General features: G+C 36.4%; 1 protein-coding gene across 3 annotated transcripts in view; it reads right to left on the reverse strand.

Annotated features, from left to right (window-relative positions):
* Nucleotides 1-5,280: 5,280 nt before the first annotated feature.
* The window catches only part of LOC137932130 (uncharacterized protein CG5098), a 33,364-nt gene continuing 17,211 nt past the window's right edge, over nucleotides 5,281-21,433 (reverse strand). For 2 of the 3 annotated variants that reach the window (XM_068775705.1, XM_068775706.1), the window contains 8 exons: nucleotides 18,212-18,346; nucleotides 14,047-14,147; nucleotides 12,829-12,914; nucleotides 11,842-12,185; nucleotides 10,363-11,037; nucleotides 8,667-9,026; nucleotides 7,216-7,466; nucleotides 5,281-6,093 (listed from right to left, as the gene is read on the reverse strand). In XM_068775705.1, coding sequence (XP_068631806.1) covers nucleotides 5,742-6,093; nucleotides 7,216-7,466; nucleotides 8,667-9,026; nucleotides 10,363-11,037; nucleotides 11,842-12,185; nucleotides 12,829-12,914; nucleotides 14,047-14,147; nucleotides 18,212-18,346 — 2,304 coding nt within the window. In that variant the 3' untranslated portion in view covers nucleotides 5,281-5,741. The remainder of the gene's footprint in view (nucleotides 6,094-7,215; nucleotides 7,467-8,666; nucleotides 9,027-10,362; nucleotides 11,038-11,841; nucleotides 12,186-12,828; nucleotides 12,915-14,046; nucleotides 14,148-18,211; nucleotides 18,347-21,433) is intronic. The other variant, XM_068775707.1, reaches the window with a different exon arrangement.

The raw sequence follows: 21,433 nt of genomic DNA on the forward strand, positions 1-21,433 counted from the left end.
TAAGGTTCACGGATATGGCTCTGAGAATTGCTAGTCTGAAAATCCTGTCTAAGTCCTTCCCTAGCTGGACTTAGTCAAGGTCAAGGGATGTCGCTGGATCCGGGCGAGGCTTTGGGGAAGCCCTATCAGCTAACATGGTATTTTAGATTTAACGAAAAAACTGGCTTCTGTTGGTGTTGATTGCGCAAATTTTGAGACTCCATTGTTATATTTATCGTTTAGTTACTTCATGTCCGTCTCCATACTTAGCTAACCATTTAGATAAATATATATCCGAACATAAAATCTCCGGTAATAACATTAATTAATTACATTTACACTTACAACGGAGCAAACGCTGCCGTTACATACATATATATATTTATTGTAAACTTTCAAACATATCGCATTATTCACAAATATCCTATGAAATACTGTATTACACGATTACATATCTTTACAACAGACACATTCACCCACCGAATAATATATACAACCTTCATATATTTACAATGAACTCAACGTATATGTAAAATATACTGTACATACAAATGTATCAATAAATTCAGTTGGGCAGCTGAAACAATTACATACGAAATGTTAACAATTATTTTATCTACATCTCAATCTCTATGTTACAATTAATTCGTAAGTATTTACTAAATACGACATATTGATACTCGAAAACGGTACATGTGATATTTGTGTAGCAATTGCGTTATTGAACCTCATACATACAGGATGTTATATGACCGGTATATCAAACATGACATTTTTAATGCAAAACAAAACAATAATTATTCTATGTTTAAATTTTACACAGCAACAATTGTGATTAAAATATACAAAAGGCCTTGTATTTAGCTAGTTTGAATATCACTAAGTTCTATAAAGATATTGGATATTTTTAAAATAGACCAGTACTGAGATCCTTTACACCTGGCCCTTGTTCGATCCACCGTTCGTATAACATCCTTTATATTCGTGTAAATAATCGACAGACAATATAATTTTCTTGTATATTAATCCAGAAGTAGACAAAATCAAACAGGAATAAAAAGTACAAATATTCATTATTGAATCCATAAATGGATGAAGATGTTGCAACTTTTTTATTGCTTCAAACAAAAATATTGCATCATAATGCCAAATGTCAAATTAAAATCATAGAACCATGATTATTATAGCAATCCCTCATATAAAACGGTAGATTTTCTTCGCGTTATGTAAACTCGACATACGTTTTAAATTTCGTGAAATATATAAAAAACGATGTAATAGGTTGAAGGAAAAATAATTTCGCAAATAGTATAAAATCTCTTTGGCTGTACTATTTCTATCTGCCTTATTTTGACGACATTAAAAAAAGAAATGTTAGTAAAATTCGTTTTAATTAATTTCAATTCCGGTCAAAATTATTACATAAAAAAATAAATATTTAACATTAAAAAATGCAAACGCAAGCCTTTGAAAAAATATTATGACATTGACAAACTTAGTGTCAGTAAGAGTATCAAAAAGTTAATTAAACTTTTTTCAATGCAAGAATTTTAACGTCATGTACCTCGCTCTGGTCACCCAGTTTCGGGCAAAATGGACGCCATTTAGCCTCGACTTTACCTACCTTTTAATTTTTACCTGTCTTATTAGAGTTCTTTTGTAAATGACAGATTAACATCAAAAGGGGACTGCCAAAATTATGTATCGAAGTAGTAGTAGACATCCCATGTCACTACCTACAAGATATAAAAAATCAATCAAAGTGTCACCTATGTGCTATAATTAAATGGAAATAAACTTAAAATAATTTTAATTTTTATATGAAATATGCATAAACTTTTTCTCCAACCTATTACACGCGTTTCAATACAAAGTATGTATCACTATAAATTTCAAAGTACAGAAATGTAACGCGTTAAAGGAGGTAAACATAATCGCGTAATATGAAAACGCGTCATAAACTGCTATGATATAAGATGTCTTTGATTAAAAGTTACTGTATTTAAAACGTTGCATTCGTTAATGTGGTGGATTGTGAAAATGTCTCCTCTATTTTCTTTTTGTTAAAATTACTCATAGAAGCCTCCTCCATACTGTCATTGTTCAAGTTCAAGTTAAAAATTAACTTCAGCTTAATATGCATCTGACCTATGGCCGTAAAACAGTACTAAATAAATAAAAATATTAAAAAAGATTTTTACGTGGGCAAATTAAAATTATTATTAAATCAATAACATTACAGAGAGAATTTCACTGTGTGGGTTTTCATAACACCGCTGTTTACATAGAAAATAAGACAGCAAATGTTACCAAAGTTGTATTTTCATGTTTAAATTAATGATCCAATAGTTATAACTATTTATCTTGCACAACTAGACATGTCGTTGATATCATATCAAAAATTTTAAGTTAAAAATAGCATAACAGGTAAAAATTTAAGATTTATTATCCAATACAAACATACATTATTCACCATTAAATCTCATTGGTTCGTAACAGCCATGGCTTATTTTTAGGGGGCACATGAAAAGATATGTCGAAAATGTTGATAATTTGCAATAAAAATACCATAGACCAGTAAAGTTCGTAAGCGCGAACAAATTTACAATATAAGTTTCTTTTTTACTCACTTAAATTTAAGTTCAAGTTATATTTCCAAAGACATCTTTAAACAATTAAATAAAAAACGCTCCGATTTCTCCTTAGAACACCAGCAAGGGTACAAAGAATTATAGCCAGAATTTGCGTTCTCAGCCTATAATGGTGACAGTTAGTATTAATCTTACAACTTGGATTTGTTTTGGAGTGATTTCTATTTAATGTATGATTTAGTATGTTCTTGTATTGATTTGTTTAATCTTAGACTTGGTCTGTTTTTACTGGCAAATAATTTGGGTAAACATTTTTTGTAAACAGTGTAGACCAGGGAATAGCAACACGCGGCCCGTTTATGTGGCCAGCCAAATTTTTCTAAAATTGAGTTTATTTTATTGGTTTTCTCACATCAATATATTGTAATGAATTTTATTATAATAAAATATTGATACATGCTAAAATGAAACTGGTGAAATAATTAATTAAAAATAACTACCGATCAAAAATGAATGCTGCACGATTAGAAAACTGCATATATATTATATATATGCTTGTATCAAAAAAACACTGTCAAATTTGTGAATAAAATTTTCGAGTATATATTCGTTTTCCGTTCTTATCTTCTTTTGCATTAAAATTCGTATATTTTATTAAAAATAAAGTTTTGTAAATTATTATTAAGTATTTTAAATTATTATACACAATGTGCAACCCACCAAACAATTTTAAAATTTAAATTGGTCCATTGATTAAAAAGGTTGCTAATCCCTGGTGTACACTGTTGACAAAATTTATGCTGAAATTTAATAGTTTTAAAAAAGTATCCATGTGTAAAAGCATCTTTAATTTTTTTCAGCAATTACTGACGCATCTATCTCTTTCACATGCTTACAGATATGCGGTCGCAACAATGCTTTATATGAACTTTGTCTAGCTGCAATTAAATTGTAAAGGTTTAATCTAAAAACAATCATAGTTAATCTGAAAGGTAAAATAGGTAACTCGTTGGTTACACTTCATGAAAAAAACAATTTGAAATTGCAAATCAAAGTGTGATTTGGGCAATTATTTTTGTGATAAGCATGTACCATAGCAACACTAATTAGTGAAAGAAGTCACTAGTTTATTTTTATTACTGGTCTTTACAAATTCTATGTGTCCAGTTTCAATGTCAAAATGATGTACAGAATTTCAATATTACATCTCACCAAAAACATTATATTCATGTAGTTACTATGAAAATATAAATATTTAAAATCACTGGAATATTATAATATGAAACAAAATAGTGCTAAAGTTTATATATTTTTTCTTTTAAAATTAGGACAATAATCATACTTAAGTGTCACATGGCTAATATAACCTTTTTTATTAAAGGCTAATCATTTAGTTTTATATTTGGCCAGTAGTTTTTTCAAGACATTTTTAATATTTTTCGTATTAATGTTATCACATTAGTAAATGAAGCAATCATTTTAACCTACATGGCAAGTAACAAAATAAGTAGAATGATATAGTATGCCGGATTTAACTTGCTACATAGTAAATATTAATTTTAAAAAAAGATGATCAGTTTTAACTACTCTACAAATTATATATATAGTGAGTATAATTGTATTAATGTATAATTTCTATGTGCCAAACCAAATGCAGGATTATATATCAATATTATCTATTGTTTAAAGTACCCTATCGAATCTGAAAGTACAAGTTACAGAGAGAATTTGATATTGTTTTTTTCAATATTTTTATTGGCTTCAATTTATCAATCTAAAGCTAATATCAATTATACTTCTTCTACATAGGTTAAAGAAAGCCAAAAATAAGAATGCAAATATAAATTTATTTGTAATGTCTAGAAAACCACTTCTTGCAGCCACCCGGGAAAATAGTCTTTTAGATTCGACAGACTACTCGAGGCCCATTTACATGGATGTGACCATGTGACCACATCATACCAGTTACTCGAACATTCAAGTAGGTAAGCAACTGGCATGCAAGCTACATCAATTTTTTTGTTTTTACTCATACTCGAAGAGAAATTGTGCAATACTAGTAGCTCACAAAAATGGATAGGCGGACTACATATCAAAATATAAAAATTTCAGAAATGTTCTAAATACAAACAATCACCATGCCAGTTTGAGGCATAACAGGACAGTAGTTCCTTAGTTTTTATGCCAGTAGCTCACATACGTGAAACCAGACAAGGCGTAACAAGGCGAACTACTGTTCCACTGGCAGGTTAGTAACATGCCCCATGTAAATGGGCCTTTAGGGCCAGTTGATATACTGTAAGTGAAGATTAAAAAAATCAAGAAAAATGTAATACTTCTCCTTTTTGTATCTAAGATAATAGTTTGCTAACAGTACTGATCCAGTTTAAGATATATGAACTTAATAATAATTGTAACAAACGTACATACAGAATTCTATAGAATGAAGTAAAATCAATTCGTAATAGGAGATTACAAATTCAGATACAAAGCGAGTATTATAACACAAAGTGTACCACTCCTATACCGTAAGATTGTTTGAAAGACTTTCATATATATTGGATTATGGTTATCACAGCAACAAGATTTTGGCCCTTATACCCCCCTCGGCGTGTACAGATAATTCAGGAAATTGACATAGAGGTTTTGAGTGAACTTGCCAATGTATTTATACAATGAATACGTCATAGTTTCATTGAATACTATGTTACCTGAAATTGTTATTGTAAGCAGCAATGTACTGCAAATGTCAATTGTTAAAAAGTAAATAAATATACCATGATAAAACATACCCTCTTGTGATTTAAGAGCAAATTAATGTATGACCTTTGATAAGGTGCATACAACATAAAACATTTATAATAAAATAAAACATTATTGGTTTATCATTGTGTCATTTCAAGTGTCTAACATGTAATGTTTGACACAAATTCTAACATCACATATGAAATGTACATGCAGTGGAAGCATGTTACAGCCGTCGTCTATATAGTATTGGTAAGCGTATTCAACGAACGTTTGGCATTGTCTTTAAAACCATTTCTTTAACACTCCTGTTCAACTAACAAAACACTGAGTCACTGTCCGGCGTGTTCCACCCACACATACATTATCGTGGTGTGCGTAGGTTATCACTCACGGTTATTATCTAGATGTGTGCGTATGTTGTAATTACCGGTTGGGCGCGGGTGTGGGTGCTGGCGCGGGCGGCGGTGGAGGCGGGGCGTGGCGGGGACAGAATGCGCGGAAGTCATCCTCGAGCAGGCGCCATTCGGCAGCAGGCGCACACGGAACGTGCACGCGTGCTCGGCACGCCCGCGTCGCACAAACTAGCGCCGCGCCTGCGCGTCCACACGTCGAGCAGCGTGCGCTGCGAGCGCCCCACACCGCGGCCGCGAGCCCCCATACGCGCGAACCTGCCGCTATTACGCCGTTCGCCCAGATAGCACACTCCTCGTGCAACCATACCTCTACTCCGCCCGACACGACAGGAAAGCGTCGACGAGACGTCTCGTCTAACGCCCTGAAAAGCAGATATAATATGTTTTACCTTTGTTGTCCCCTTAAGGACTGTTAGACCGAATTGTTAAGCTTGGAGAATTGCTCGCCTGTAGTGACAGTCGGAGGGCGCATTGTTCGTGCAACTGACGGGCATTGAGTATAAATGGTCCTCGTTCTGGCGACCATGTGCTTGTAGACGTGGTATGGATTGGACTGGGTGTACCGACGATATAGTTCAAGTTGCTTAACTTCGCTGTCTTTGAAGATGGCCTATGCCTTGCAGTGGGCTGCCATCGAGTGACATGGCGATAATGTACTCTATATTGGTCATCATCAATATCATCATTTAAGCCATAAGTTATTCTGATTAATAACTTTGTGGGTTCAAAAAGGTACCATATGTCAAGCATTGCAGAGTAACATTGTTGTTGATGAATGTAACTGTTTATTGACTTTCCAGTTCCTAAACTGGACAGAGGCTCCATGAGGATGGACTGCCACTAGAGAGAGGACTTTTGCTTAGGCAGTCACTAAAATTGTGTCAAGAGTAACCATTCAAGAGTGCCTAAAATAAACTTAATTGATAACTTGCTAGCCCAACCATTACTATCGGTTCAAGAAACATTAGTGCTGGACTACCAATGCATCTTTCTACATTTGGTTAATAAAACCTGTCTGGTGCAAACTAGATTCTTTTTAGATATCTCTTCATTTCTGAAAGTTATGCATGTCCATCTCGAAAAAGGTGTTTTGAGGTGGACATATGGACCAGATGATAGATTACACAGTCTTTCACTTTCCCTACAACTGGTAGATTATCGAAATTATCAGCTTGTTTGTGGGCCAAGTCGACAAAATAACTTAGTTCTTGTTAGTAGCATATAGTGGTGTGCCTTCAACCAATGGCCCTGAGTTATTTCCGGCACATCGCCCATAGAAAACTAGACAACTGACAAAGTACTGATTGTGCATACATCTTCTTAATCTTATACTGGTCAAGGATGGATTTTCTGGTATGTGTAACATTTATCTTCAACCACACATTTCAAGAAACTGAATTCTCTCTGGGCTGCTGCGATTGACCATGATCGAGATGGTCATAGTCTGCATCATGATGCGAGTTAGATGGGTAATGTGAGTTTACCTGTACTCTTCACAGTCGGTGGGCACAGTGTAGGGGCCGAAGAGGTCGCCGAGGGCGTGGGCGTGTGGGCCGCGTTCGCAGAAGGCGCACAGCCACGTGGCGTCAGGGGTGCTCGCGTCGTACCGGAGCCCGAGAGTGCTGGCGTGCAGGCCTCGCGCGCGAATTCCGTTCCGCCAGTCGCCGCCGGTTTCTTCCGATGCTGAAGCATTCACAACGGCGACCGAAACTGGCGACGCACAGGGCCCCACGATCTGGAATTTAATTTATCTTTATATAACATTGATTATTGATTTGTTTAAGCAGACTACACCATACAAATAAAACTTATATTTAATAGTTTACATTTTACAAAATTCAACCTGGCTCTTTATATGCGAAGCTGCCGTTTTTTAGATCAATACGCAAATATTAACGAAACAAAAAAATAATTTTTCTTTTTATTTTTAAGTACAAGTGACATTGTTTAGTAAAGTTTACATTTTCTACTTGTTATGTAGGTATAAGTTCATGTTGTAAGTAAATGTAATTATTATTGTTTTAATATTTTTACCTGAATGATAGTGATTATCTAGTAATGTAAAGGATTAGTTAAAAAAAAAACTTTTTGTATTCGAGTCATGAAAAATTTTGCAGCTCTTAAATTTTTGTGATTTTTGATTTTCTTCATTGATTGCATCCTCAGAAGTAATGTTACACTGATTAGTGCTAAACACACTGTGTGGATGCCCCGTGGAGGGTTCAACACGTGTTGAGTCATTAAACGATGGTAGTCATGTAATTCGCATTGTTTGCGGCATGCGCATTTATCAGCGAGCTTGCACTTTATTGCACAACTACTGCTACATGGCGGAAGGAGCTATATATTGATCCTTTTCTTAATTAGGATGGACTTCCGCAAAATAACGCCTGAATCCAATAGATATAAAACAAAATTAAATAGATTGTTATAATATATTACATTAAAAGGCTCAACGCTTTAGTCTTATAGAATACTAATAAATACTTTACTACAGCATACTTCCACAACTAGTCAAGATAAAATTACTCCTTTTGGGTACACTGGTGGTGGTTTCAGATTGCTAAACGTCTATTGAGAGCCCATGCCATTACGTCACCAAAGTGATTCCTCGTGAAGATCCTTACATTTAATTCTACATCTCGGCCTCCTAATCCATCAATGAACTGAAGCTATTTGATCGACTTTTCAGAAAAAAAATTTAACTTGTTAAATGGAAAGGCTGATTTTGGAATTAAGTTGAAAAAGCACATACTCACCGCCTTAAAATATTATAAAACTCTGCGCAAGCAGTGAGGCTTTTCAGATAATTAAGTTCTCTAATTTGTGATTAAAAATCAAAATTTGAATTTCAGAGTGATTTGTCTATAAACAAGCAACAATCACATACAAAATGAAGTTTATGTAAACATAGCTATTAAAATATTGTGCCTACTTGTATGTAAGGTCCTCGCGATCGACTGGAGCTGGCGTTGCTTCCGGAATCATACGCATCCTTGACGGCCACCTCTTTGGCCTTCTTGGTGACGTCGACTTTCCTCCGCGGCATCTTCCTCCTCTCTTCTACGGAGGCGCGGCTCGCACGTTTCGCAACTTTCGTCCCTTTGGTGGGCGCTGATTTTCGCCGCTTCTTCGCTTTGGCGGTCTGCAGCTTGTCGCCGGTGTCGGGTGCGGTGGAAGGCGCCTCCTCTTCAAGGCCCGCGAACATCTTCTCGAGCTGGTTCTCCACTTCCACGAAGCTGGCCGCAGTCGGTTCTGCACTACCCGCCTCCGCCTCCGGCTCAGCAGGTTTCGCCTGTAATTCAAATTTCTTTAAATAATATTTTTTTCATTGTAAAGTTATTAATTAGATTTTACGATTAGTCTCACTGGATTGACGCACATGTAAAAACTTTCAGAATCACTGTAAGAAGCCCCAGAAATCTTTAAAAAAAACAGAATAGCCTGGAGAATAATGGTAGTGATATGGGTACAACCCTCAATAAAATAGAACTACTAACATCCTCCTGCGACTTGCGATTACATTACGATAGTCGGTTACGCATTTCGGCGTGACACTGTTGTAAAATGACTCAATAATTGTATACAGATTTTAGTAGATTAGACACATATTTAGTAAGCAACTGATTGTTAAAAAGTAATTATTGGGAGAAGATGAATTCAAGTTGTTTGTTGGTGGATTTTTAGCCCAAAGACACTGCAGGCCTGGACCTTCCCCAAAGATATCTACTGAAGGATGTACTATAGTCGTTATGGTTAGCAGGCGGGTTGGCGATCGCTATTATCGCTACATTGGTACGTAGAGGACGCTGCTGCACATCCTCTGGAATCTTGTTTGTAAGCAGTGGCAATCTTATTTAACTAATGTACTAAATGTGAATTATAGACTATCTCTTGAATCGAACCTGAAATTTACTATTTCAATTCTTAGTCCTCTACAGCTGGGCTACAATGCTCATCGGAGGGAGAGAACAAAGGAGAGTTGACTCTTTTAGTCATATATAAGATGTTTTGAGACTGTTGTATTGGAAGTGTTTTTGTAATCATAGACATGTTAGTATTGTTTTCAACGTGCTTTTTAAAAAATTCTAGCGAGTTTATTTTGACGAGCTTTATCTACTCAAGGTTAAGACTTTATTTACAGGTTTTAATTTAAAATAATTCTTTTTAATTGTTTGTCAAAAATATTAATGCCCTTTTGTGGATAGTGATATAAAGATGACATGCATACAAACATGTACAGCTTAAGTTCAACTCACATTTAGGTATAACAGATTGAAACATTTAAACAAAACAAACATTTCCTTATGAAATTTTACCATCGTTTATATATGAGGTAATGCTTCTTTTTATTCACACTTGCACTGTAAGTGATACATAGCCTACTGGGGCCTAATGTTCTGGACTGGAGACCCTTGACTGGTGAGAGCAGTATAGGATATCTGCCTAAAAAAATGACACAGACTACCTTTAGTTGCTGCAGAGGCCGCTTTGAATTGGTTCTATTGGAAATCTATTTGGCAGCCTAGGTCAAGCAGTATGTAGGATTGTGCTTTGGCTGAAATGATGATATTGATTACCATCATTATGTAGTCTAATTTATACACGTTAAAGAGCATTACACTGATTACCTCTGAAGGTGATTCAACAGGTACATTAGTAGATTCAGAGTTAGAAGTCCGAGCGCTTCTCCTACGCGGCGCTGCAGCGGCTTCCACAGACGGCGTGTCGGGTTCTTTATCCGGTTCAGACTTCACTTCTGGTTCGGGGCTGGCCAGGACGCTTTTGAGTTTGTCCACGGACACCGGCGGTTCGGGGAGCTCAGCGGCTGTTGTAGGCTCAGGCTGCTCTCTGGAGTCGGTGCTGGCTATCATGGCAGCAATGTCGTCGATGGTTTCCGCGGAACCTGAACGGGTTTTTCTTCTCGTATGCGGTTGGTCAGGTTGTGTCTGTGTGGGTGTTGAAGGTCTCTCCACAGGTCCGTTGTGGATGTGTGCGTCACCATTTTCGAGCGGCGTGGTTGTCTGAGTTTGAGGTGAAACTCGAGCGGTTCGTGGGGAGACTCGAGGCACTACTGGAGAGTTTTGTATCGCGTTCGGCGAGCTCCGTGCCACGTTTGGGGAGACTCGTGCCGTTTGTGGGGAGACTCGTGCAGGATTTACGGGCGTCTCGACAGCCTCTGGTGTAGGCGTTGGCGCTCGCAGAGGTTCTGCAGGCGGGAGTGGCACGGTTGGCATTCGGATTGTGCGCTCGGGTTTCCTTTTTCGTTTAGATCCAGGAGGTGCACCGCAAGAATCCGCCGAGTCCTGAAAAGACACGAAATTATTTAAAAAAGAATCTATAAAGTTTTTTATCATCTGGATCCTACCAAATATATTCAATCATTGTGCAACAAACATTCTTAGAACTTTAAAGTTGGAACGTATATATTAATTGTGCAAGCAATTTAGTCTGAAGAAAGGACATATCTATCTTCAGAAATGAAAAAAAAAACGACTGGAGACACACAGCAAAAGAGATAGAGACAGAAGAAAATGGTAAGAGAGAAATTGATATTATTTAAGGGAGTTTGGCTACAAGTGTAACATCTTTAAATGGAAAATATGTATATATACAAATCAGGTTATTAGTTATGTCGGTAATTTATTTAGTTTTTTTTTTAATTAAAATACAATAGGCTAATTATTCCTGATAGTACTTAGTTGGCATGGACAGCCTATCATTATCATTATTTCCTCCAGAGATTTCGAACAGGTTAGGTACAGATAGTAAATATTAATTCATTAATTAATTTTGAAAACACTTAGTACAATATTATCATTATGTTTTGAAATATTCCCAAAACTATTGATTTTTGGAAAGTGTGCATAATATAATAAAAAATAAATAATTGACCACAAATGAGTTATTCTAAAAACTATACACTCCCCCCCCTTACAAAAGTTTACACTTATAAGAAGTCACACAGTATTTTGATGGAAGCAATAGATCTGTTGAAAGTACGATTTAACTTCACGACTAAAACATGATTGAAGAAAAAAAGAAAGGGAAGGGAGTGTGAGAGAGAGAGAGAGAGAGAGATAGCCATGTATGTTTGTATGTAGTGTTACCTCATTGGAGGACGGCGGCGAGGGTGTGTGCGCGAGGCGCGGGTGCACGATGACGGAGTGCGGCGAGGCGGGCGCGGGTGCTGAGGCGGGAGCGGGCGCGGGCGCGAGCCTCTCGAGCAGCGCGTCAACGCGCGCTAGAGGGCCGCGGGCGTGCGGCGCGGCGCGCGCTATCAGGCTGTTAATGGTGGGCGCGTCGCGCACCGACAGCGCGGGAGCGGAAGCGGGCGCGGGCGCCAGAGCCGGAGCAGGCGCGGGCGAGCCGTTGGCGCCTCGCGGCCCGCCCACCGTCAGGTCCACGCCACCGCGTGCATACGCCAGCAACTCCTCCGCCCGGACTATTTTATCTGGAAAATTTATTACCATTCTGCTATTAAAGCAGAAGGACGGCTGTAACATAGTTTATAACTATGTTTACAGCTGCCAACTACATACTAAATACCCTGTTATTTTAAACAAATGTTTTTTTTTATTATTAGGAACGAAAACGAAAATATTATAAATTTTTGAAGGCATAATTATGTACGCAATGGATAATGAAAAAAGAGATGTGGCTATAATCATCATTTCAGCTACAGATATAAAGATTTCCAATAGGACCAGTGGAAAGCAGCCTGAATTACCAAGGTTAGACCAACCTAATCAAGGTTGACAGTCCATTTTATAGGTGAACATCCTATGCTCCACTTGCCAACCATTGTCTCCACTCCAGAATCTTAAAGTTCCAACGGCTAGTACTGCTATATGGCCTGTCTACTGCCATTTCAACTTGCTAACCCGCTAGGTCATATTGGTTTTTTTTCGTCCGAAACGAATCTTATTCAATCATGTCAAAAATCTTAAACATAGCTTTCTTGATGGCTTATTGAGCCACTGCGAGCTCAACCGAATTAAGTCTTTATTTCTACGTTTTCTTATAAGCATAACACATTTATGTTAAAATAGTTTAGCACTGCCAAACTTCATCTTCTGTGCATATGCAGTACTCACCACGGGCAGGGCCTAGGTGAGGATAGAGCTCTGCAGGAGGCAATGTAGCACTTGCTTTCACATCGCCCGGAGACGGTGTGTGTCGGCTGTTAACAAGAATTGAACAAATAGAGATATTAGGTACAAGATGGAGATTAGCAGCTCCGCGTACACTATAGTTCAGGTGGGGTTATCCAGTGGCCGATAGGTGTTCAAGTCTTACCGTGAAGATGCCCACAATGACCGGTCTTGTGCTGCCCAAGGAACTCCCATGACCCTCGACGAAATCGTTATTTTATCTACACACGCCGCGTCTACAGGCTTGTGATCAGGGCTTGAGGATCTTTCGTATTTTCGCGTTACAAAATGTCTTTTAAATTACTTAAAACAAATAATTATTCGCCAAATTTTAATGAATTATCTAGCAAACTAAAATAAACATTTATATATGTTTTCAATAAATATCATTTCTGTATTTTTAATATTATTTTTGAATAGCTTTTAAATACGTATATTATTTCAAACTTTTAAAAGTGACCCCAACTTATCAAGGAGCTTGGTCACCGCTGCTATAGTGTATCGACCCTTGATTTGTAAATGCAAAACGGGTCTCATCACGTCATTATAGTGGAAAATTACCAGCTCGATCTTAAAACTATATAAATTATGAAAAAGTTTAATTTGCAACGTACCGGACTAAACTACATGTCAATGAGATGAATATATGTAGGAAAATAAAGTTCTCCACGATTTTCTATAACTTGTCTTACTTTGCCTAAGTAGATTTTTTGGTTTCGAGAGGGTAGGGCGAAGGGAGTACTTAGTCTGTAACTTCTGTTAAAATAGCGAAGCTAGAGGGTTTCCTGGAGAGCCTTGGCTTAAATAGCTACATGCTAGTTTCACAGAATGGCTTCTAAGTTCTTAGATCTCTTAGGCAGATTGTTCATGGAGTTAGAAGGCTCAAGAGTCCAAAGGGCCCTCGAAGGGACCTTGGCTTGCGTTGTCAATAATTCCAGTTTAGCATTCCAATACAAGTTCTTGACTTGAATGAGAAATTACTTGGCTAACATATGACTACTTCGAACAGCGTTAGCGCTGGTAGAGGTAATGGAAGTAATACCAGAAACTTCTAGAAGCAGACCTATATTATGACGTACAATAAAATGTTTTGTACGATGTGTGTCTTGTCTTAGTAGTGTTGGATACGGGAATATTCCCGTAATATAAAATTGAGGATACCTTAACAAGTGTTTCTCCGGAGGTGTTGGGGTATGCCTGTAGAGCTCGGGCGGTGTGGCCGTGTGCCGGAACATTGCATTGCCGCCTGCGCTTTTCATTGCCTGTAAAAGGAAAAGCATTTTGTACTTATTTACCTCACCCTGATCTTTGAAGCTATTTATTAAAGAAAAACTCTACAATTACATTATTTTCTTTTTAAATTAAAATCATTAATAATTTTTTATTTGTAAAATTTTTTATTTAGTCAAATCTGGTAGTGTTAATAATAATAAATTCAATAAATAAAATATAAAAAAACTTGTGCCTTAAAACAAGTCAACACAATATTCCTTGTAATTTTGAGTACCTCATTCATTTAAATTTTACATACATTAGTTAAAGCAGAGGCTTTAGCCTAACTAGAGAATATCTTATTATACCATTGGTTGTAGCTTTAAAATTAAGTAAATTTACAGCACATTTGCTATAAATGAATATATGGTACACCCTATCAAAAAATCAATGGTACCAGCAATAATAAAAAAAGTGGCTAAAATATAGAAAGAAAAAGCTAGCTATCTCTGCAAATTTTGTTATACCAAAAGTTAATAGCTTGTGGATTTCAAAAAAATAATGTAACATCATTTTACAGATGATCAAAAATAGATGGTAAGATTTTTAGTGATTAATTAGCAATACCCATTTATTCCTTTAACCAAACCACCTGTATAAATATATTTTTTTAAATTTAATAATTCTTACATTTTACAAATATATGTTGAAAAGTTTAATTTTACGAAGCTTGGTAGCATTATAATATATTTCACACACATATATGTCCATATATATATATGTGTGTGTGTATAAATATTAGGATGCCAATAGACAGTTACGAGTAACTAAATGTCAGTTGTCAATTTTATTGCAATATTAATTGCCCAATGATATGACAACGTGCTTGCTTCCTGTGATCTTATCTAAATATGACTATTAACTACCTTGTAATAAATACTAGTATTAAATTCAAATGATATTACATGCTTGAGAATATTTATAAAAGTACCATTAATGTAATACCTATTTTTTTGTGACGGAAGGACGTTATTTGCTCTAAGACACTAATGCCATTTATAGTTTCAGTGGAATAAACATTTGACAGGTTGTCGGATGATACTGGATGCAGGCCGCTTTTAAATGGCGGCATTGGAAATCTATCTGCCAAGAATTGGATGCTTTACGACTGAAATGTTGATAATTGTATGCGTTCATGCTGAAGTCAATCTTGGAAGAAAACAAATAAATTTTAATATAATGAGATATCACTTAGACAGACACTCCAAAGAGTGTTCTTCCAATCCTGTGGCACTGCAGTGTATAGCGGCTCGGGGCGAGTTTCTTCAGGGAGCCCTCGTGTTTCGCTACCAGAGGTTTCAGGCTAAGCGACCTCCGCCTCTTTCTCTCTCGCATGCAAATGCTAATAAAATGCTAATAGAGAAATTCTGGAAATATTTCTCTACCTACGATTAGATAAGGATGGCAGGCGGGGCGGGGTTATTGCATCTACGCTACTCGTATTTATAGGAATTGTTTTGTAGGTGATTGCATTAATATTTTTAGCCGCTCCTGAGGCAACGAGCTGGCCTGAAGGGGCTCCAGAATAGTCGTTTTTGGCCCGGAGCCTCTCACACCCCTCTACCAATGAATCAACACGCAGTGTCGAGATGGATACGGTCTTGGCCCAGCTCTTCACGGGTCACGGTGGGTTCTCTGAGTACCTTCACAGGTTCAAGCTCAGGGAGGACCTCTCGTGCTTTTGTGAACCGGGCGTGGGCCAGACCGTGGTCTACCTTGTGGCCCACTGTCCGGCGTTCGGAAGACTGCGCGCAGATTCCGAATGCCGGATGGGCAAAAAGATAAAGGAAAGGAGTATCTCGGCCATCATGCAAGACGAAGGGGAGAGAGAATGCTTCCTCAGCTACTGCAGGAACTACTACTGGTGGTGATAAATGCAATAGGTAAAAATAAAACAAACACCAAAATTTAGAAATAAAAGGAATATAGTAGTACCAAAAATAGTGCAATAAATAGTATAAGATGATAATTACAAAGAAAATACGTGTTAAATATTTGAAAAATAAATGTAATGTTGCAAAATAAAATAGTAATGAAACCTAGAATGTAGTGGTTGAGGATAGATGTATGGCTAATGGAATGAAAGAGAAAGACTGGGAAAATTGTGGAATGAAAGAAACAGTACGACAGATAAGATGATACATGAAAGAGAAGAATGATAAGTAAGATAAGTTACTAGAAATAAAAAGTCCCTGTCCCACACGAGATAGGGGAACGAGAGGTCCCCAACAGCGGGGACCATAAAAAAAAATGAATCAACACAGAGAGCAATGGGCGAGCCATGAGGAGTGCCGACAAGCATAAGAAGCAATGCCTATCATAAGCTACCAGCTCTCTAACCTCCTGCTTTCTAACAAACATCTGTTTACATTAGGCGTTACGGACAACCTGGAGGAAGGAGAGACTGCTGCTCCCATACTATTTCGGTGTACAGGAGTAGCACCATTCAGGGCTACCCATTTCGGATCGCCGAGATGCCTCTCCGAGATTGCTGGCAATATCAAGGGTCTGCTGGGATTTCTCGGGGAGCTGGGTTGGTTCGATTAAGACCAACTACGAGGCAAAACGATAGCATTGCCGCTTAGTTGCGGAAACCAGCCCGCTGAGACAAGACAAGACAAGGACTCTGTGTTTGGCACTAATCGGTGTAACATAACTCCTGAAGATGCCCCGTGGAAGGGTGAAACACGTGTTGAGTGATTTGACGGTGGCTGTTGTGTAATTCGCATTGTTTGCCGCATACGCATTTATCAGCGGTCTGGCGGGCGGTGCACTTTGTTGCACGACTACCACTGCATTTGCGGAGGTGGCTAAATAATGGTCCTTGTCTTACTCAGGATGGACTTCCGCAAGGTAATGCCTGATTCCATTAAATATTTAAGACAAGACAAGACAATTAATAGCTTTGTGTATCTTCTTTCCGCACCAAGGTTTCTGAGCGAGCCCTGTTAGTTAGACTAAGCGACATTAGCTGTCTATCATTTTTCTAGCATACTACATAGTTTTCAAAAAACCATATGCGTAATGACGGATGCCCCGCAAGTTAATATCAATAAAATTCTTGATTAAAATTAAAGAGCGGTGCGAATGCAAAAGTTCCCAGGGTTTGTCCAAATTGAGCAGAGCCAATAGCTAATCTCAAATCTTTTTCGGAATGATTTTATTACGAATATGTTACATGTATATTCATTGTTAGTTTTATGTTCAAATTATGTATGGGAATGTCTAATGTTCGCGGAGCATGTCGAAATGAGAGTTCAGGGAAGGCCGAGTGAGGACATAGCCGCCGAGGCTAAAATATCCAACGCGTAACGCAGAACGAACAGCAGACGGAAGCGGACCGGGAATGGAAATCCTGCCACGAATTGAGGAAACGCCTCCGACGCGATAAACAATTATATTTGTGCAAAATGCACTCGGTTTGTACTAGCAGGAATTTGAGATTTATTTTAAAGATATAATTACCTTTAATGACATTAAAGATAATGATTTTCCAGATAAATAGTCGTGTAATCTTTTTATATATACAGAATGATTAATTATAATAATAGTATATATAAAAGATATATAGTATATATTAAATATAATCTAATATATAAAATTCTCGTGTCACGGTGTTCGAACTTGAACTCCTCTGAAACGGCTTGACTGATTTTTACCAAATTTAATATGCGTATTCAGTAGGTCTGAGAATTGGCTACTATCTATTTTCTATACCCCTAAGTGATAAAGGTTGTTCACACTTAAAAATTTTTTTTTATTTCTTTAACGAAATATTTTGTTTTATGATACAGCATACAAGAATACATACAACCATAAATTTTCACCCCTCTACGATGAACCCTTATTTTTTATTTGTAAATTAAAATATCAATTTTTTTTTGCAAAACAACGTTTGTATAATATATAAAAGCTGTAAAGGGGCGCTTAGAAGGCATATACCTCCTCCAAATACCGCCAAGATGACTGGACTTGCGCAGCACCACTAGGTGGTGGCCCAACCTCACCGCGTATGCTTGTGGTCGTCACTCGAGACCCTTGGAGGTATTCTTACCTGCAGAGGGTCGGGGGGCGAAGGCACCGGCACGTGGTAGAGGTGTGGCGGCGGGGTGGGCGTGTGCCACGTGACGCCGCGCTCCGACGCCATGTGGGCCTGCGGGGCCCGCGCGAGGAAATTCGCCACCTGTAACTGATATATCGATTATTGGACGACGCTTTCGCTTTGGAAATAAAATTACTTTTATTTATGTTGAATTCTCAGATATATGCCAAGTAAACACAAACCTTTTTTTGTATGGCTGATAGGAAACAAAAAGTTTCTCATAAAGGAGGTTAAAACCTTATAAGATAACCACGAAATGCTAAAACGTATAACCATATCATGAGTAGTCTGATATTGGTTTCATGTGGTTTAAAATCGCATTCGTCACTTGAAAAACGAGTGATTTCAGAGTTGACTTTCATTACCATATGATGGATGATCAGGTTTTGCAAGAATTGTTTCACCTGATGCTTGTATGTCTCGATAGTCAAGATATCTAACATCCTACCTAGTATTTTTATTGATAATTTTGTACTAAGATTATGTTCCATTTTATATAATAATAAAGCTTTCATTCCATACAAATAAATAACATGCAACAAGACATTAGGCATTATAAAACAAATAACAAATAAACCTGCTTGACTTCATTATACAGCAACCAAAAAATACGTACAAATACAGGTTTAGGTTTATTCCTCATATATTTATAGTTCTTCGCTCATTTTACGTAGAACAATGTGTATATCTTCCCAGTTCTACAAAGCACTAGAAACTTCCAGAACCAATAAAATAAAAATACACCGCAATTCACTTACAGACCATCTGTTAAAATTAGTTTTATTTCACGAGTAATAGTCGCGTAAATCAAAGTTATTATTGTTAGAATGATAGCGTACTGGCTAATTATTCCTTACTTCATAAGACGGATTGAATCATGCTTCTTAGAAATAAAAACATGTCTGTCCACTACATCTACTGTTGGCCCACTCCCTTACATTGATTTCCAAGAATATACACACATACACACACACATATATATATGTATATATTTAAATATATATGTATATATTTAAAATAAATGTATTTATTCTGTTTACAGTTATAACCCATGTAACATAAAACAAATATCTTTTTAATTATATGCTTCTTTATTTATATTATTATTATGGTTGATCTATATTGGCCGGCGATATAGTTCTCAATGAAAAATAGGAGAAAAAAAAATTAAGCAGTCTGTGAAGACTTCAGTCGAACGTTCGACCTCCCAGACAAATCTAGTCTTTAAAATTAATATACATATTATTTAAAACGATTTTAAAACATGAGTCTCGCATAGAACAAACTATAAAAATCACGTGAACGCTAATTATTTAAAGTAACGTAAAGAATATTTATTATTTAGCGGACTTGCCGGAGAACCGTGACAAAAGGAAACAAAAAGGAAAAAAATACGATGACGTCATCGCTTTTCTGAGAACAGTTTATTTGAATATGCGTCTTATAGATACAAAGATAAAGTTTTAATTCGTTTTATCGTCCTATTAAATTTATTACTAATAAATTGTTTACCACAATTTCAATGGCTGTTATTATAAATATTATTCTAAAATCAAAATTTAAAAAAAGAAACGATAATACTAATGTGATTGCGAGCCAGTGTTTCTTTTAACAAAAACAATTATTTTTTTCTTTATAATTCCTATTACTATTTCATTTAAAAATTAAGTCATAATATTTGATTTGAATAATGATTATATTTCTAGTCTAAATCAATTGTTAATATTTATTTAAAAAAATATAAAAAGGAAAAAAAATCTTAAACTCATAACATAGAACACATAGAATCAATTTAAAATTATATTTTTTTCTTTAGAACGGTATGTTATATAGCTGGCTGAATTTAAATCCATAAAATTATGTATTTCTTTTGAAATCACTTGGAGACAAGATCATTAGTTTCCAATTCCAACAACGATTGTTTAAGTTGGCACATATGGAAATTTGTGACGTCATCGAAGAGCACGTGTCTTGACGTTTACGTACCAAGGTACATTTTTATTATTAATTCAAGCTACATTGTATTAATAATACCATGATGACAAGCATTGTTCATTTTCAAGTTCATCGTTGTTATAGAAACTACTAAGCTATAGTGGCGAATGTGTAGTTTTAGATTTGCTTCTAATTAATGTATGTACACATACACACAGATTATGTATACATATATATGTATACATAATCTGTCATTCATAATCATATACATATGTATATATAATCTCAATGAAATAATATTGTAAAAATAACCTTTTAATATTCTTATTACTACATATTAAAATGAGACACTGTTTATCTGTCCCTGCAAACTGCAATTGCCAGAAGTTATTACCTATGGCGTTACAATAATAAAAATAATGTAACATATAGCGGAGCGATCACTTTACGCAGGGTGATTGGAAACAGATTTGAAAGTTGCAATGAATTTTACTGACAAAGAAGCTATGCATTTAAAGCTTTTACATCTTTACCATCACCCTGTACGTAGCTATATACTTCATAAGCGAGCCTTAATGGGTTGCTATTATTCTAGCTAAAGAAAGTAAGAAAAGGACCAATATTTAACCATTTCCGCACATTCAGTGGTAGTCGTGCAACAAATGCATCGCCCGCCAGCCCGCTGTCAAATGCGTATGCGGCAAACAATGCGAATCACACAACCGCCACCGCCAAATTACTCAACACGTGTTTCACTCCCCCACGGGGCATCTTCAGGAGTTATGTTACGCCGATTAGTGCCAAACACAGAGTCTTTAAAAATAATAAATCTGTTTAAAATTTACTAAATTGTCTTTTTACTTACATGCTTTTATATTTTACTTAAATTTTACTTTGGTTATAAGAAAAGTCAATTCGAGCAATTATTTATGGATGTTTTTTTTCAGTAAATTTCTATGTATGATAAAAGTATAAAGTAAAGTAAGTAGATTTTTGAAAAATTTAAATTTTTCAAAAATCTACTTGTTATGGAAAAGCTAGCGCAATGCGGGCCAATTAATATTAGATTTAGTTTGACAGCACTGCTCAACGGCCTGTAAGAATGAAATGAAAACCCTCGTATAACGCGGTCATCACTGATCGACACGGCTTGAACAGAAAACTGCGTTTTATTCTCGACATGTGCATGAACATGTTAAAAATTTATTGATTGCTAATTAAAGCTTATGTTGGTGTAAA

The sequence above is a fragment of the Battus philenor genome, unplaced genomic scaffold (genome assembly GCF_028537555.1).
Source record: "Battus philenor isolate CCGP_79_NKW_IND1 unplaced genomic scaffold, ilBatPhil1.0.hap1 SCAF_9, whole genome shotgun sequence".
Classification (NCBI taxonomy): Eukaryota; Metazoa; Arthropoda; class Insecta; order Lepidoptera; family Papilionidae; genus Battus; species Battus philenor.